This window comes from Enhydra lutris, unplaced genomic scaffold, assembly GCF_002288905.1.
Source record: "Enhydra lutris kenyoni isolate GAN:26980312 unplaced genomic scaffold, ASM228890v2 scaffoldscaffold4, whole genome shotgun sequence".
NCBI lineage: Eukaryota > Metazoa > Chordata > Mammalia > Carnivora > Mustelidae > Enhydra > Enhydra lutris.
Window position 1 is genome coordinate 36,056,062 of NW_019154088.1, and position 19,554 is coordinate 36,075,615.

Sequence of the window (19,554 nt, forward strand, 5' to 3'; positions counted from 1 at the left end):
AGGGTCTTATTATGCAAGGGTACCTCAATTTTGAATAATATGTGTAAATGCAATTTAGATTTATGGGTTTCTCTTTTGCCAATTACCTTGTTGAAACTGGTTTTTTCCTTATTTTACCACTAGGTTTTTATGGGTTGGTTTATTCTAGATTCTTCTTCATTTGACTCTTTATTGGGGCTTAAAGAAGCTTTAATTATTAGCTTTTGTTGTTGCTTAGGGCACTGAAAGGTGTGCTGGACATGGAAGACAACCTTTTTATGGCCAGCCTACACTTTGTAAATGGATATTACTCACAATTTAGTAGCTGAGAATAGACTCATGGGAAAAGAATTCCAAAGTTTATGAAAGAGTCGAATTGGCATTTAAGTGACCCTGTACATGCCATTGCTTATCTGCATTGCTTTAAGCTCATTTAGTTAGCAAGATTATGTATTAAAACAAATAGTGACAGCAGACAACAAGTATTTTACCTTCAATAAATAGTTACTGTCAGATTATCAATGAAGCAGAAACTTCGTGATTTTTTTCCCCTAAAAAACCTTGCATTTAGTGCATTAAGCAAAGTAGTATGGCCACACACAGAGTCAGAGTCTTTTCTTTTTTATGTCTTAGTGTTTCAAAGAATGACAAATAGTCCTGTTTAAGGAGAGTGTGCTATAAAAACATACAGCCTTTCTCGAGCATGCCAAAAATATTTGTAGATCTTTTTGATATATATAGTACTGTGTTAATTCATTAAAATTGAAATGAGAAGTTTTCATTAGAGAGAATTAAGAATAAGATGCTGAGGAATGAAAAGCTGATAGTTAAGAAATTTGCATAATGAAAGACAGTTTTAGAACAATGTTTCTGAAAATCTTTTATTCACTACTCCTTTTTCTTTAAACACTTTTTTTTTTTTACCTAACTTTTCTCACCAGTGACTAGCCCCCAAATTAAATCATTTTCTTGGAAATTCAGCCATTTCTTGGAAACATGTTAGTTAGCTCAATGACCTAGGGAGATTCACTTGCAAATCTGTTATTAAAGTATAATGGGAGCATAGGAATTCAGATTGGTTGTAGTGCTTTTTCAAGGAAAAAAAATTCGTAATGTAATCTCAAGTACATTCCACTAGCCAGGACCTGTTCTAGACAGAATGATGATGTAGATGAGCTTGACTTTAGAGCTCACCTTTTTTTCTCCTCTTTTTTTAATTTTTCTTTTCCCCTGTCCCAAGTCCTCTCTTTGGATCCCTGGCTTCCTGGACACCCATTTTCACTCCTCTAGTTAGGTTTCTTTGTCTTGGGCATTTCTAAATGCTTTGGTTTTGCCTCCCCCAGCCCCTGCCCTACTCAAACATGTATAGATTTTATGCCCTGTTCTTGTTGAGTCCTATGCTGTTTTGGAAATGATATAAACTGCTCTCTATTAGTGATTCGGTAATGTTCATATTGTGCCTAGTGATGGGTTAAGTGCTGTCCAATACAAATTAATAACAATAGCAAAAAAATAAAACAAGCATTTCTTGAAACTCCCACAGGCCAGGAACTGTTTATTATTATCAATTTTACAAATGCAGTAGTTAGGGATTTCTTTTAATAGTTGGAGATTTTATTTTCATCTTACGGAAGACCTTCAGAGAACCTAGTGACATAGCTTACAGGTGTTAGAACTAAGATTCTGATCCAGGCCCAGCCAACTCTAAAGTCTAAATTCTTTATAGTTTGCTCCTATCTAGACTACATGGAGCAGTAGGTAGACAGATCAGCATTAATCCATTAGATAAAGGGTCAGAAGGGGTGGCACAAGAAGAAGGCAATGTATGAAAAGAGTTATTTGTCAAAAAGAAAAAAGAACAGTAAATTTTGCAGAGAAGTTTGTCTTCAGGTATTGTTTGAAGGATATTTAAACATGGACAAAACGATAGGCGTACTTGATCCATAACTGAAGGAACTGACCTGTATTTCTGTCCCCATGAATTGTCCTGGAGACAGATAATAATAGCTTATATCTGCCTTGTGAGTGAAACTATTTTAAATGCATTCGATCCTTTCTTTTCTTTGTATTGCGGTAGAGTTGACATGCAATGTTACATTAGTTTCAGGTGTACAACCTAATGATTCAACAATTCTGTTATGCTAGGCTCACCGCAAGTGTAGTTAACGCCTGGCACCATACAATGCTATCACAATACTACTGACTATATCCCCTCACCTGTGCCTTTCATTCCCATGACTTATTCCTTCCTTAATTGGAAACTGGTATCTACCACTCCCCTTCCCCACTTTGCCCATTCCTCCACTGCCTCCCCTCTGGCAAACACCAGTTTGTTCTCATCTCCTTTCTTTCTTAAAGTAGCTTTATCCAGGAGGTGCTAATGTTGTTATTTCCAATTTTCCAGGGTATAAATAAATGAATTGACTTGCTTATGACCTAGTGATAATTTTAAACAGGATTTGAGCAGAGTCAGCCTGACTCTGACCCCTGTGTTAGAAGTGCAGTCAGACTTTAAGAGCCTTGAAACTTAGAGAGAGGAAGGTAGATGAATGCAGCAAGAGACAGAGAACTGTTGTGCTGGGCAAAGGAGTGTTTACAGACAGTGTGATAGAATTTTGCAGGAAGAATAGAAGAGAGGAAGAGACAGAGGGAGCAGTGCTCAGTCCAACTCTCAGGCTGAAGTGATTGAGGACCTGTACTGGAGTGTTTTGGAAGTGAGGGGGGAGAAGGAGCAGCCCCGAGCTACAGAAAGCCCCAATTTTTCATAGGATGTGCAAGTGAAGGAAAGAGGAGTCAAAGATGCCTCAGTGTTTCATATCTTATAGGCCAGGAATCTAGGTGAGATAGTGATACTGGAGATGAAATTTGGGAGGTCTCAGCACAAGAGTAAATAGAAACACTGAAGCTTACTTTTCCAACATACAAAGGTGAGTTCAACTTTGGAAGTCACCCTCCGTTTGGAAGATGGAGAAAGAAAACAGAGTGACTAAATCAAATCGTGATGAATTTGAGAGGGAGATGGAGAGCTGGGACAGCACAGGTTTAAAAAAGCTTGCAGTTTCAGGAAGGTCATCGATATGGTTAGCTGTGTCTTAGGGGTCCTAGAGAACATGATCTAAAGTTCATTTGATTTGGTTTGGTGAAAAGGACATCATGTGTTAATGTAAGAGTATAACTTTATTTATTTTTAAAAACATTTTAAAAAAGATTTATCTCTTTATTATGACAGAGAGATAGCAGCACACAAGCAGGGATGTTGGCAGTCAGAGGCAGAGGGAGAGGGAGAAGCAGGCTCCCCATTGAGCAGGGAACCCGATGCGGGACTTGATCCCAGGACCCTGGGATCATGACCTGAGCCAAAGGCAGATGCTTAACCTACTGGTGTAATTATAGTAGGAAGGCGGAGATGGAATCATACTGGATAGGGTCCACTTCCACCTCAGGGGTCATTAACAGGCAGTACTAGGAAAAAAATTGGCTTATAGCCAGCAGCATTGTATGTAGATCCTAGTAGTTACCAATTTTATTGACCTCTCCAAAATAAGCCTGCTCTAAAATAAGGATAGTAATATCTCCCATATAATAAGTTCATTGTGGGAGTTAATGAGAATGTATATAAATAGCCTAGTACAGATTAGTAGTAGTAGTAGTACATGGTAGGTGTTCTACACATATCTGTTGATTGGATGGCGAGTGACAATGGGAATTAAGAAAGATTTTCATGTCTTCTTCTCTACTTTGGAAAGGCAGGAGAGAAGCAAGTTCTAGCAGAATGGGAAGGAAGATGCTGCATAAACTTTAGAGACCTGGGTTCCATTGATGTTAGTTAATGGATAATATGATACATTGTTCTATTTCTTCAGGGACACTAACATTTGAGCAGAGTAGCAAACACATAATGCATGATGGTTGGATACGGTATCACCAACTGAGTTACAGAAATCAGCAGAAGCTTTGGGGTGAGGTAACGATGAGTTTGCTTTTTGACCTGTTGTTTTTGAGGTATCTGTAGGTCACATAGATTGAGATCTTCAGCAGAAGGCTGGATATATAACTTTGAAGATCTGGTCAATGGTGGTATTAAATTTGTTATAAACCAGTATTATAGTTTTAAATCTTATACATTTTGACACCCGTTTTAGAGCCTAAATTAACATCAAAGTATTTTATATTGAAAAGACCGCAAATGATCGAAGAATTCCACTTTCTTTTCTCCATTGCAGAATTCTGCAAGACTACCGCTTTCCAACACTTCATGATCTGTGCGCCACTGTCCCAGCCCAGGAGCTGCCTGTTAACTTGCATTTGGCTTCTCGAGTGTACCATACAGCTGACAAGAAAGGTCACAATACTTTGCTTACGATATTGGGAACCTCTTTCTTAGATAATCACTTAACAGATGAAGAGCGAAGAGACAGGTAAGAGTTCCTCTGGTAATTTTCTTTTAAACCAGATTTAAACTGTCAAAGAAATCCTGTCTTTGAGGTTGAGATTTTGAAGACTCAGTTCTGTTTTTAGACACTAGAGAGGAGCAGTTTTTGTCCTTTTCCATTCCTTCCCAGTACTTATACAGTCTAGGACAACATCTTCATTTCCTGCTATTAGTAGCATGAACCTTGGCTTATTTGGTAACTTTAGTTTAGTGGTGTCTAGTTACCAAAGAGTGTCACATACATTAGCATATTTGTTCTTTGTAATAATTCTGTGGAGTAGAGATGTGAAAATTGAGGTTCATAAAAATCAAGCCACATTGTTAGGCTTATACAATTAAGAAAATCACAGATTTGAGATTCCAAGTCAGTCTTTTAGATTTCACACCTCCTTTGGGCATACTGAGTCCAGGGATCATGTATAAAAGTCATTGCATCTGGAGTTTCTTCCATTTCTCTTCATGTCTCATTCCCCTTTGGCATCTGAGCATTCTTTACTGGAGAGTATGTAATTTATAGCATCCTCAAAAGAGAGGAGAAAAGGGAATGGAGGTCACATTTATTTAGCAGAAACTATAATCCTAGCACTGTGTGGTGTGCTTTGCATCTTTTCTTCTTAAAGCCTCAACTACAAGAAGTCATAATTTCCATTTTAGTCTTGAAGAAGCTTAGGCTCCATAATATTGGGTTGTTTGCCCAAGTTCTCATCTTTGGATAGTGATAAAAATTCAGATGTGGGGACGCCTGGGTGGCTCAGTTGGTTAAGCAGCTGCCTTCGGCTCAGGTCATGATCCCAGCGTCCTGGGATCGAGTCCCACATCGGGCTCCCTGCTCGGCGGGGAACCTGCTTCTCCCTCTGCCTCTGCCTGCCACTCTGTCTGCCTGTGCTCACTCTCTCTGACAAATAAATAAATAAAATCTTTAAAAAAAAAAATTCAGATGTGTCTGACACAGTTTTTCCTCAAACTTCTTTTCACCGTCACCCCTTTAAGGAAGGCTTTTAAAAGCTTTTCCTCCTAATTGCCCTTCCCCATTAAATTTTAATATCCTGGATATACGTTGTATCTCTTTATGGTGCTGTATCTATCTATTTACACACACGTATATACATATACATATGTGTACGTATACATATACATATATGCGTGTGTGTTCATATATATGCCATATATATAAAGAGTAAGCTCTCATCACCCTCCTCCCCAGGCACCAACTTTCACCCCTTTGGGGGCGAAATCACCTGCTCATTGAGAATGTATATTCATAAGTCTTTCAGAAGAGCTGATAGGAATCCTGAAACATTATCTATGACACATTTGAAAATATTGAGAATATTGAATATTTAGTTAGATTTAAATAAAAACATTTTAAGTATCATGTTTCAAGTATTTCATTAAAATATGAGAGTATTTTAAAAGACCACTTTTGATTACATGAACTATCACAGAATTATAAGTAACTTACCCTTTCTTTTCGTGGTATATGCTGAGCTCATTTTCTCAAACTTGACTTTTAGTAAAAACTGTAACACTTTACTGCATTCTTTCAGGATTTAAAATCATCCAATTTCCCTGCATTTAGTAACCACAATGAAATTCAATTTGAATTCCTAAAAGAGGGTCATTCTCATGTTTATTTTCTGTTTAGGCGAAAATATTTTTCAAGGATTTATTTGCTATTCATAATCTTATACACCTAAGTCTCTTAGTTTTGATTTATAAGGTGAGTGTTCTGAAATTTTTGAAATAAATTGTATGTAAAGAATTTTGGAAATTTCAAAACTTCCTGCTTCTCTGGGAGAAAGTAACAGTTCTGTATGATATTTTTGGAATATCTTTTAAGAGCTAAAGCTGAGAGTGGAAAATAAAGACATAAACATAATCTAGTAATCATGAAACTACCATTTTGAGTAATTTCCATTAGCACTGTAAGCTAAGCAACATTCTAAAGAGTTATAGCTTCTGTTAGTCATGCAAAGTGTTAAAAATACTGGTTTCTTTCCAATTCTAAAATTCTTTTTCTTCAAGTAGATCATTCTTTTTCCAAGAGAGTCAATAAATGTTCTATTTGATGATGATAATTCTTGGCAATTTGTTCCTAAGTACCAAATAAGAAGTTAATTTAAGTACTGAATATTTAATTCTCTGGCATCCATCTCTTGAGGATTACCTTGCTAAACATAGCTTAACCTTTTCAAAATATATCTGTCTGCTGAGCCTACAAGTTCGGAGAAATGTATGATTTTTTTTCTGCACTAATAAGTGTTCTCAAGAAAGGTAATTGTAAACACAAAATGAATACCCTTTCATTTGGTGGTTTTTGTTTTTTCTGTGAGATGAACAGTTAACTACAGAGCATAACAATGTTTGTGCTTGTATATTTTAATGTTCTCCTAATTCTGCATATAGTAATTGTTATTTATAGCAAACACCAAGGATATTTTAATGGACTAGCATTGGTACATACTTAAGTTTATTTAAAATAACAATATATTGTTCAAACTTACATTTAACCTGCTAGATAGCAATTTTGATGAGAACTATAAAAATGTTTCATATTGATTATAATTTTGCTTTTAAATTTTCTGTACTTTAAAGAGAAGTTTATAGTTGTTTAGCATTAGCATGGAATTTGAGATTTGGGGTTTTAAAATAAGGTAAATCATTAAAAGTGTTTAAACACTTAGATTAAGTTCACATTTTGGTGAATATTCTTCTAACATCTCTTGGATGTGTAGGTGTTTAAACCATGTATGGCATTCTATAGACGGATTTTTCACCCAAGGTTATGTGTGAACATTTAAATATTTTCCTATTATTCACTAATTTAACCAAGCTGCAATGTAAGAAGACCTCAAATGTGGAATACTTTATTAAACTTTTGCTCTGAAGTTTTTGATGCATATTACCAGACTTCTCTCCAGAAAAATTTTATTGACTTACACTGCTTTCAATAATTTATGATGCTGTTCATTTCCTTTCACTCTTCTTGAGTTTTTCCTAATCTGATGAGGAAACATATCTCTTTATTATTATATTTTTATTGATTTCTAGTGAGGGTGAGCACATTTTTAGATGTCTTTGGCTATTTTTCTCCTTTTGAGAATTATCAATTCATGTTCTCTTGAGTCATCATTCATTTCTTCCTTATTGATTTATAAATGATATTGTTAAAAATTGTTTTATTTATTTGACAGAAAGAGATCACAAGTAGGCAGAGAGGCAGGCAGAGAGAGAGGGGGAAGCAGGCTCCCCACTGAGCAGAGAGCCCAATATGGGGCTCCATCCCAGGACCCTGAAATCATGACCTGAGCGGAAGGCAGAGACTTAACCCACTGAGCCATCCCGGCGCCCCTAAGTGATCTTTTATATTAAAGATTTTAATTATTTTCTTAGATAGTAGACTTTTTCTTTTAATTTGTTGTTTGCTTTTTTCTAGTTTTGTTTATGGTGTTTTATGCTATCCAGAAGCCTTAATTTTTATGTAGTAAAAACTATAGTAATCATTCTCCATGTGTCCTGGTCTTGGTATTGTTCTTAGAAAGGGCTTTTCTACACTTAAATTTAAATGTATTTTCTCATATTTTCTTCTAGTAATTTCATAGCTTTCCTCGATCCACCTGTAATTAATTTGATAGATAAGCATTATTTTTTCCCAAGTGACTAGTCAGTTGCTTATCATTTATTCAATAAATCCTCTTTCCTCACTAATTTGAAATGCCAACTTGTCATACCTTAAATTCCAGTGTGTTACTTAGTATATTTATGGACTTACGTTCTATTTTACTGACTTCTCTATGTAAAATTGCTTGTGTATTTTGTTGATCCACCACCAATAAAGAGAGAGTTGGCAAAAAATGCTGTCTTACAAACATTGGCTGACCTTCTCAAGTCAGGTTCACCTTATAGCCAGCTTCCTTGTGGTAAGCCGTGCTTAGGCTAGAGATCCCAGACATAACACTCCACTTGGCTTCAAATTACAAGAGAAATTCTTAGTCACATTTTGAAAAAAAAACGTGGACAGACTGTTACTTCTATACATTAAAACAGTGGCAACTGCAGCAATTGGAAAACCAAAGGCTAACTGTCAGAATTTAATGTTTAATTTCATTTATTATTTTGTTACAAAGTAATAATAAAAACATCACTTTAGCAAATATGCAAGAAAATGCAAAACCCCTCAATTATTCAAAATATTGCCATCAAGAAATAGTACTGTTTATATTTTTAAATATATGATTCCAGAATTTTCTGTATGCAAATAAATAGCATAGAACAAAACTGGGATAATGCTATGTACCTAATATTTTGTAACCTGATTTCTTAAACTGTGTTGTAATTATCTTTTCATGTCAAGGAAAACAGATCTGAATAATCACTTAAATCAATCAGCAAATATTTTTTATGTACCTACTGTGTGACAGGCAGAGAGTTAGGCATTAGGGAAACATCTGCTAACATAATCCCTGCCCTCAGGGAATGTGGAGATTACCAGAAAGGAACAGTGGTAATTTACTTATCAGGAATGTAACCATTAATATGCAGATGTGCAGGGTGCTGTGGAAACTCGGAAGATTTCCTGATTATCTCCAGAGGTTTGAGGAAATGTTACTTATATTGCAACCTGAAGAGTGAATCAACAGCACTTGGGAACTTGTTAGAAATGCAGATGATTTGAATGCATATTGAAGTTTTGTTTTGTTTTTTAGATTTTATTTATTTATTTAACAGAGAGAGAGAGAGAGAGAGAGAGAGAGATCACAAGTAGGCAGAGAGACAGGCAGAGAAAGGCGGCGGGTGGGGGGGGGGGAAGCAGGCTCCCTGCTGTGCAGAGAGCCCGATGCGGGGCTCCATCCCAGGACCCCAAGATCATGACCTGAGCTGAAGACAGAGGCTTCACCCACTGAGCCACCCAGGCATCCCAAATGCATATTGAAGTTTGAGAGTCCCTGCTGTGGACAGTTGGAGCTCATGTAAGAACTGGAAAGAAGTCTAGCATTTGAGAACAGGAGCAGTGGTGCAATGGAGGCTGAGGGGAGGCATGAATAAGATCATGTAAGATTTCACAGATGCCCTGTATGTGTGTGTGAGGGCATGTATATGGAGCCTTGGGGGAGAAATTCTTATTCATAGTGTATGGGAAGGCATTGATAGAGTTTTTTGAGGAAGAATGACATCGTCAGATTTGCTGTAAGATACACAGTCCTCAACTTGACTTTTTAGTAGCATTTTGCGCAGTTGCATTAACTCTTCCTTAAAACATTTTAATCTCTTGACTGTTGGAACTGTACTCTTTTATGATTCTCTTTCTGTCTTCCTGACTATGTCTTCTCAAGTCTCTCTTGCTGGTGTCTCCTCATCTCTTGACTTCAAAACATTGGAGTACTCAAATATACTGGGATCTCTTTTCTCCCCTACTTCCAAGGTGTGATCATGGCTGTAAATACCATCTATATGCTGATGCTGTCATTTACTAAGATACATGCAAAAGGATGTTCATTTTTGTTACAATAATTAAAAACTGGAAACTACTTGGGTGTTTTATCAATGGAAGATTTTTTTATGACACATTCAATGATGGGATGCATTGCAACCTTGATTAAGAATAAGGTAGTGCTCTGTGTTCTGAAAGGAGGTAGAACTAAATATATAAACAGATATATGATTGTATACAAATTTTTGTGTGTGTGGAAGGAAGAAACTGTTAACTGTAGTCCTTTTGTTTTATTATGGATTGTACACTAATTCCATAAAAAATAATACATTTATATTTTTTGTGTGGTTTATATGGTATATGTTTGCCCTTTGATTTTTAACCTTTGTTTAGTTGTGTCTCTTGTAGATTGCTTAGACTAGAATATTTTTTAAGCCAATCAAAATTTTTCTTATAATGGGTTGGATCACCCCTTATTCATTTAATAATTGTTATATTAGATATATTTGATATTATTCTTGTCATCTTACTTTATATTCTCTTTTCTTGCTCTTTCTTATAATCTGTCGTATTAGCCAATATTTGTACATGTGGTTTTTTTTGTTTGTATCATTATCTGATATCTAACATTATGAGATAGAAATCTGAAGCCAGCCTGTTTTTATTTTATTTGCAAGTAATCTATTTCCTCACCACTCCTCCTAGATGCTTCTAGGACTTTAAATTTTGCCTTAAATAATGTCACTAGCACATGTTTGGGAGTGGGATTGCTTTTTTTTTTTTTTTAAAGATTTTATTTATTTATTTGACAGACAGAGATCACAAGTAGGCAGAGAGGCATGCAGAGAGAGAGGAGGAAGCAGGCTCCCCGCTGAGCAGAGAGCCCGATGCGGGGCTCGATCCCAGGACCCTGGGATCATGACCTGAGCCGAAGGCAGAGGCTTTAACCCACTGAGCCACCCAGGCGCCCCGTGGGATTGCTTTTTAATTAATTTTTCCTGATACACAAAAAACGCTTTAATTTACTACCATCCAGAGATAGTACTGTTTATATTCTTAAATATATGATTCCAGGCTTCTTCAGTTTAGGACTTTTTCCTATTTTATTTTCAGTAGTATTTCCATTCTATTTATCTAATGACTTCCTTCAGGTATATCAATTAGCTATATGTTGGACCTTTATTATCTATCCTCTACATTTATCATTATTTTGCTTACATTCATGTCTCAAACCTTTGTTCCAAATCAATTGTTTTATTTTCTGTGGTATAAATTTTAAAAATTTCTTCTACCATTTTACTTATTTTTGTATTTATTTAAAGATTTTATCTACTTATTTGAGAGAAAGAGATGTAGTGAGTGAGAGAGAGAGAGAGAGCGTGCGCCTGGGTGGCTCAGTTGGCTGAGCAGTGATTCTTGATTTTGGCTTAGGTCATGATCTCTGTGTGGTGGGTTTGAGCCCCGAGTCAGGCCTCCCCCACCTTGGTGTGGTGTCTGTTTCTCTCCCCCTCCCCTGCTCACATGCTCTCCCTCTCTCAAATAATAAATCTTAAAAAAGTACTTTTTGAGTTCTATAATAAATTTTTTTCAAAAGAATGTTCTTCATATAACTTTTGGATGGTATATTTCTTTTTTATACACTTCAGACTGTCTTCATAGAATTTATATTTGATTTTTGTGTGTACTCACCTTGAATGAAGATAGGTAATTTCTAGTTGCCCAAAGTTAATATCAGATAGATTTACCTGGCATTTCTTGATTGCTCATCTTGAGGCATTAGAATACGATGTTTAGATCTTAAGTAGGTGAACCAGAAGATGCAGTTTTATATAATTAATGCAATCATTCAGAATCCTGAAAGGTGTTTATGGTGGGATGGACCAGGTTCTGAGAATTTTGCCTCTACATATTTCTTCTGTGATTGTTAACTATTATACTAGAAGCTAGCCTTTTCCATTGGCTTTTCTATATGATGATGATTATTCCAGGATTTTTTTTTCTGTGCATGTACATATATTATATATACATACATTTTACAAAAATGATATTGAAGATGCTATTTTTGCAGTTTATGTTCCTTTGAGGATTCTTGTTTTAAAACTGAAATATAGACACAGGAGTAATTATTTTGACTTATTATCTTTACTACTTAATGGTTTACAAATGAACTATATAAAGTATGCTGACATTTCAAAGATTTTATCTGAATCTTCTAAATATTATAGTGATATTTGAATATGAAAATAAGATTATTTAATAGGAAATGTGTCGAGATGGATTTGTTATATAATTTAATGTTTTTTAAAAGATTTATTTATTTGAGAGAAAGAGAGAAAGTGAATAGAGGAAGAGGCAGAAGGAAAGAGAGACAGAATCCTCAAGCAGATTTCCCACTGAGCACAGAGCCTGACATGGGGCTCCATCCCAGGACCTTGAGATCATGACCTGAGCCGAAATCAAGAATTAGATGCTTAACCAACTGAGCCACCCAGGCACCCCTATATAATTTAGTATTAACAACACCTGCATATAAATGGAAAAAGCCTTTCCATTTCCCAAATGAAGAAAATGTTATTCAGAGATTTGGTGACTACCCCATGCATATAGGGCTGGTAAAAAAAGCTAAGATTCAGAACTAGAGCTCCCCTATTCTAAATGTGGTTTCCATTTTATCCCACTGTTTTGTGAATTTGTGAAGACCCTCTCACTTTTTTTTTCATGCTTCATTTTGAACACTTGTTATCTTGTTTTCAAAACCAATCTTGATATAAGCCAGAAAGAATCTGAGAAGATCTAGTTGGATATGCATATTTTATTTAACCCTGGTGTTCTATAGTTGATTCATTGTGACCCAACATTGGAAGCAGGGCTTCTGCTTATATTAGGGTGGAAGTCCTTACATCGCTTGTTCCTTCTTAACAACTGAAGTTCTATTTCTGAGTACTAGGCCAGGGCCGGGGCTCTGCTAACTGTGGGAGACTTTCCTGATATTAATTACTTAATTGCTGAAAGCTTTCACTGAATACTGTCTGGCTTTGTTTTCCCCATTTCCAGTTGACCGCCACCCCCAACCCCACCTCCACTAGAACGTGCCATGGTCCCAAGCCAGAACTTTCTGATGCCACTTCTAGTGCACTACCACCTGTGGTCTGTCATACTACGTTTGGAATATTGTTTTCTATCTTCTGGTCTATATTTCCTTACAATGTGGATATCTGGATCTGACTTTCCCTCACTATGCCTCATTTCCTGCATTGTCTTCCATTCCTCAATGGTTAAGTCTAATCCTGGCCCCACCCCCATCCCTTACTTGGCCTTGTTCCTTGCTATGTAATCCAGGCAATGACCCAAGATATACAAACCACATTAGACTTAATTCCTGTCTGAAGTCTAGCTGGGGATGTGTCACAGAAGCACATGTTTTAGAGCCGTAAGAGATCTTACCCTTCTCCTAGTCTAACTTTCTCAATATTTATGGATGAGGAAACTGAGGGTAAATTTCACACTCCAAATCACGGCCGGTAGCAGAGTTAGAAGTAGAATCAACAGTAACTTCAATTAGACTTCTATTATATCCATTTTTAATAAATAACCCTTATACCTAAGTAAGGCTTAAGCATATTTAAAAAATACAGATTGAGATTATAGAAGTCATTTTATTATGCACTATCAATGTTTGATGATATATTAGATTGTGTATTTTTTATTTTATGTGGAAGTATAAAAACAGGAATTATTTGGACATTTATCTGATCTCATAACTCAGTATGTGAAAGCTGAATTTTTTTTAAAGCAAAGCAATGTCATTCCACCAGATGTCACTGTTTGCATGTAACAATGAAGTTAAACTGATTAAAAATAAAATCCCCCACTTCCCTAATCATATTTTGTAAAAAAATGAAAATCTATATCGTTATACTCTTATTCTACTTTAGATTTATTATTTTATTAAGCTTATATTCGCTGAATTTTTAAAAAAGTTTCAGTGGTCATTACCTCTACTACAAATTTTGAAGACTAAAGAAAATTGTCTGTAATCTTCAAGAAGACAAACTCTTAAAGTCTTTTCTAGATCTAGGAGTTTGCTTCTCAAGCAATATTCTTTGTAAGTTATTATTTCCTAAATTGTAGATTGTGACTGAATAAGGGGCTGTGAAATCAATTTAGTGGCTTGCTACAAGCACTTAAAAAAACTGTTGTGTTGAATAGAATACTCGATTGCATATAAGTATTATTTTGGCAAAACTTTTATACATGAGCACTCTTAAAATATCCCCATATACATCATCTCTGAGTTGTATAAAAGCAACTGTGAGCTCTATCCTGTGAAGCCTCTTCCAGGTTTGGTCCCCCAAGAAGCAAGATAAATTCACTAAGGAAGGGATAGTAAAGATGTGGTAGGCCTTCTCTGTTAGGGTAGTACCAAGGAGGGGAGAAGGGTGCTGCAGGGAGAACCTTTCTGTATGCTTCATCGGATGGAGCTTGTGTTCACTTTAATGTAACTCATAGAGTATGTATGCAGAGATTTTAAAAGAGTACTCCCAGCTTAGAGCAAATGTTTTCCAAGCTTCTTTGATAACAATCTACAACAAAAAACCTATTTTATATCTCTGGCCCATGAGAGACAAGGAAAGAGGTTTAACTCACTCTGAGAGAGGTGGGCATGTTTTCTTCATTCGATACCCTCAATAAAAGCAATAATAATTGTAATAGCTACCACTTCCTGAGTGTGCACTATGTGCAAACTCTCACGTGTATTATTTCTAAGCATTAGAAGACCTGAAAGACCTGATCACTGTTGCTATAGATAGATGAAGAAACAGACCTTGGAAGCAAAAGTGACCTATTCCACATAGAACAGCAAGAGGCCAAAGTGGGGCTAAAATCCTGGTTTCTAGCCTCATTCCAAAAGCTAGCTCTTCTCACTGTATCAATGAATTTTAAGCTTCCCCCTGGAAAAGGATCATCTAGAGTCTATGGTAAGTGTGTCAATTCCTAGGCTCTATTCCCACTGAATTAGAATCTCTAGAGGAGGAATCTGTGAAGCTATAGATTTGACAAAATCCCACAATATACTTATGATCAGGCAGTATTAGGAAAGATTGCAGTACATCAGTGCTTTTCAAACTTCAGTGTACATCAGAATCATCTGCAGGGCTGGTTAAAACAGAGATGACCCGGTCTACCCTGAGATTCTGATTCATTAAGTATGATGGGGGTCGAGAATTTGCATTTTCTAGCAAGTTCCTATGTGATGTTAATGAACTGGTTTGGGAACACACTTTGAGAACCATTGCAGTACCTATGATTCTCAGTTCCCCAGGACAGAGTGTAGGACTGGCTTTGGCTGTGAGGATTTTCTTGATGAGCCGAAATACAATACTTATTCAGTACCTACTGCATTTACATCCATAGAAGAAAGAAAATGAGTAAGAATCACTTTTCTTTTCAGACCAGTCTACGTCTACTGTGAAAAAGATACTCAGAATCTAAAATAGCATATCCAGGCCACCTGGGTGGCTCAGTGGGTTAAAGCCTCTGCCTTCGGCTCGGGTCATGATCCCAGGGTCCTGGGATCGAGCCCCGCATCAGACTCTCTGCTCAGCAGGGAGCCTGCTTCCCCATCTCTCTCTGCCTGTCTCTTTGCCTACTTATGATCTCTGTCTGCCAAGTAAGTAAATAAAATCTTTTAAAAAAAGAAGTAGCATTTCCTACAATGAAAGATCAGATCAAATACAGCAGGAAAACTAGGGAAGGAAAGGTGAATTTTGACTGGATAGAGGGGAATTTATAAAGGTGTGATGAGGAAGTTGCAATCTGAAGGCTGCCTTTTCGTGTTTTTATAGCCACACTGTTACTGTCGTTTGGTTCTCCTGTCTTCCCTGCAGCTCCTTAGTAATCTGGGCACCTTGAGCACCTTTCACATAGTGAATGTAGGTTCAGTCAGGAGTTAGGGAAGGAAAGTGGGATCGGCAAGTAGATGGTGCTCAGATTGTGGAGGACCCTGAACGTGGGGCTCAGGAGCTTGAGTTTATACAATGTGTATAGTCATTAAAGTATTTGGAAAGGGCATGACTGATGGCAACTCTGGCAGGGAATAGAGCATGGATTGGAGGAGGGAGGGTCTAAGGTAAGGGGCCAGTAAAGATGGTATCATAGGACTCAGAGGAGAGAAAATGCGATGGACAGGATAGACACCACGGAAGGAGAAAGAGCAGAACCAGTGATTACTGCTGGACATGAGGGAAAGGTTGGTTATGAAGAGATTTTTCAGTCTGAAATGGTGTTTTCCAAAGGGGGAGAACTCTAGAAAGGATTCAGTTCTTCTCTCTGGAAATAAAGAAGGAAGTGGGGAAAGTCTGGAGAAAAATTTCAAAGTAAATGATTCATCTTTGTCATACATAAACAGTGGCTAATCTTGCGTAGGCCTTCAGTAGGGTCCTCCATACATGTCTGCCAGAGCTACGCACTCTAAGATGTCCAATGACTTCTTTCACTTCTCTTCCTGTCAACCGCTATGCCTGTTTCTTTAGTGCACATTTGGAATGTGACAAGACAATAAGATGGGAATGACACTTACTACCTTGTTTTTGGTATAGAGTTTGATAAAAACACAGCAGTGTCTCAAGATGGCTTCTCAAAGTCGCACCTCTCCTTCCTGATCTTGGAAATTCTTTACTGATCTTGATGTATGTTCTCTCTTGGCTCACTATTGCAGCCAATAGACTTTGCCCTGTTCTTTGTTTTTTTCTGTATGTATCAGTCAGGATTCAGTTTCAGAAAACAGAAATATTTTCAGCTGTTTTAAGCAAAAACGGAGTTAGTAATGAGAATTTGATGCTTATAAAATCAGTGGGAAGATTGGGAAAATGGGCTTTAGGCAGGAGGATTTCCAGAGATGACTCACACAGCACACTTAACTGGCTGCCAAAGGAGCTGCTCTTTCTAGCATAGTCAGGAAGGTAGTAAATCTGGAAGTCAGTACTGGCAATGTACCACCTTAGTTGAGATTAGGGATACAGTGGCCTCTATTGTCACAGCTTTTGACTCTGGAACCACAGTATTTTTGTTTGATATGCTCACTGCCACCTCCCTTCCCCGCTACCAAAAGAAGAAAAACAACCTAAAAACAAAGTGCTATTAACTGAAACGCTGCTACAGTAGAGTTCAATGTTGCCATGATTATTTGCCAACAAAAATATGGAAACCTTCTGCCCTCCAGATTGTTGAGGGGCAGTCTACTATATTCACCATAATGGCAGTTGAACTTTATCTTCTCTTTGAATTTAAATATTTTGACTAGTTGAGATAGGAGGCTGTTCTCTGTGACTCTGCTTTGGCAAACTCTATCTCCATGAGCCTAACTTTGGGTGGGCCTATTTTTTTAACAGCTGGTATGACAGGATCTGAGGGTTTCAGCATATTATTAAGTTAAGTATAATACTTACTTGGGTGGTTTGCATACTCTTAGTCTTCACATTTGATGGCTCATAAAGTGATTGTCTGTTCATCTAATGGTATATCCAAAAGAAGGAAGGAACATTGGCTCTAAATACTTCCATGTGAAATTGATACAGCCATAGTCTGTGCAGGCCCATTTTGTACTAATTTTATAGTTCTTTTATAGCAAGTGCAAAAATTAATACAAATTAATACAAAATTTAATACACAATTAATGTTATTTTAAAGCAGTTTGTAAGTCAGTCATAAATAACACATTTTGCCTTCAAATTATCATTTAGCTTATCTCTTTGGCTTAATTAAGACTTTTATTTATAAGTTTTGTATCTCACAGATATCCTAATATACATATGCAGCCTAGAAGGGAAAACTTAATGCTATAGTGTTTTGCTTCATCCTGGCAAGATATGATTTAAGAAGAGAAAACTTGGGGCGCCTGGGTGGCTCAGTGGGTTAAGCCTCTGCCTTCAGCTTGGGTCATGATCCCAGGGTCCTGGGATCGAGCCCTGCATTGGGCTCTCTGCTCAGCAGGGAGCCTGCTTCCCCCTCTCTCTCTGCCTGCCTCTCTGCCTACTTGTGATCTCTGTCTGTCAAATAAATAAATAAAATCTTTAAAAAAAAAAAAAAAGAAGAGAAAACTTTTTACCATGAGAAGGCACTTCTGCTTGGGCTGACACTTCACCTCACTCTAAAACATGACACCATTTCCTGTGGGCTTGGAGTGGGAACAGGTTAGTGATCAGAAAGTAGAGACCTTTTTAGTTCTTTTGTAATTAGGCTTTCACAGTGTGAATTTATTATTCCAATATAATAAAACCATCATAAAGGTTACTACTAAAATATATACAGAACAGATATAAATTATTTTGAATACTTGATAAATTATTCAAATTGATAATTTATACGATAAATTAATTCCTGATTAATTAATTAATTCATAAATAAAAGTAATCTATATGATAAATAATTAATAAATTAATAAATTAATTTATATGATAAATGGATAAATTAATTTATATGATAAATGGATAAATTATATGATAAGTTGATAAATTATTTTGAATTTCCTATTTCTGATCATCTGACTTCTGCACAGTTTCTGCCTAGTATAGACATCACATGTTAATGTGTTTGTTTCAGCAGAGATATGGAATGAGATTCATCAATGATCTAAAAAACAAATTTATTGTTTTTATTATATTATAGAATACTGCAAGGAATTCCTGTTGTGGATCACAATCAAGACTATGTTCCAGTCCTCCCACCACCACCAGTGGTACTACCTCAGCTGACACAAGGAACTAGACAACTTGCTCCCAAACCATACCTACAACTCTTGGGAGAAGAAGTAAGAACATCCTTTAAATATTACTTCTCTCTACCTTACAGTTCTCAAACTTTTTGGTTTCAGGATCCTTTTTATAATCTTAAGAATCACTAAGGATCTCGACAACGATTTATATGGGTTATATCTTTTTTTTCTTCAAGATTTTGTTTGTTTATTTGAGAGAGAGAGAGAGAGCATGTGCATGAGTTGGGGGAGAGCGGTAGAGGGAGAGGGAGAAGCAGACTCCCCACTGAGCAGGGAACCTGACACGTGGTCTTGATCCCAGGACCCTGGGACCATGACCCAAGCCAAAGGAAGATGCTCAACCAACAGAGCCACCCAGGTGCCCCCATAGGAGTTATATCTATTGACATTTACAAATACTGGGAATTAAAACTGAGAAGACACTAAGTGTTTATTTACTAAAAATAACAGTAACAAAATAATATGTTAACATAAAATGTGTTTTTGAGAAAACAAGGGTTATTTTACATGTTTTACAATCTCTTTAATATGTGGCTTAGTAGAAGATGGCTGAATTCTCATGTCTGCTTCTGCATTCAATTTTGTGGTAAGTTGTTTTGGTTGAAATATATAAGGAAAATTCTGTTCTCACACAGCTGTGTAGTTGGAAAATATTATTTTAATATATTTTTAATATAATTATGGATATTTTCTTTTGATAATATGCCAAAATTTAACATGTAATAGTTTCTTGAAAGTTGTTGCAAGTCTTGTACCTCTAGGGAAGATGGAGAAAAAGTACTTTTATCGCTCCCTCTTCTGCCTGCTAAGTACAACTAAAAATGCTGGATGTTACAAACATAAAATACTCTTGAAAAGTGGAGAACAAAACACATTAACTAGAAAGTTTGACACCCAAGAAATGACAGGGCAGTGAGTTAGTTCCTTGTGTTTTCTTTT

At 36.5% G+C, this 19,554-nt stretch overlaps 1 protein-coding gene across 1 annotated transcript in view; it reads left to right on the forward strand.

Annotated features, from left to right (window-relative positions):
• LOC111158034 (tetratricopeptide repeat domain 6) overlaps positions 1–19,554 on the forward strand; it is a 218,685-nt gene that overhangs the window by 100,216 nt on the left and 98,915 nt on the right. Inside the window, exons 5-6 of the mRNA XM_022519831.1 lie at positions 4,203–4,397; positions 18,510–18,651. Of these exons, the coding sequence (XP_022375539.1) occupies positions 4,203–4,397; positions 18,510–18,651 (337 nt within the window). The remainder of the gene's footprint in view (positions 1–4,202; positions 4,398–18,509; positions 18,652–19,554) is intronic.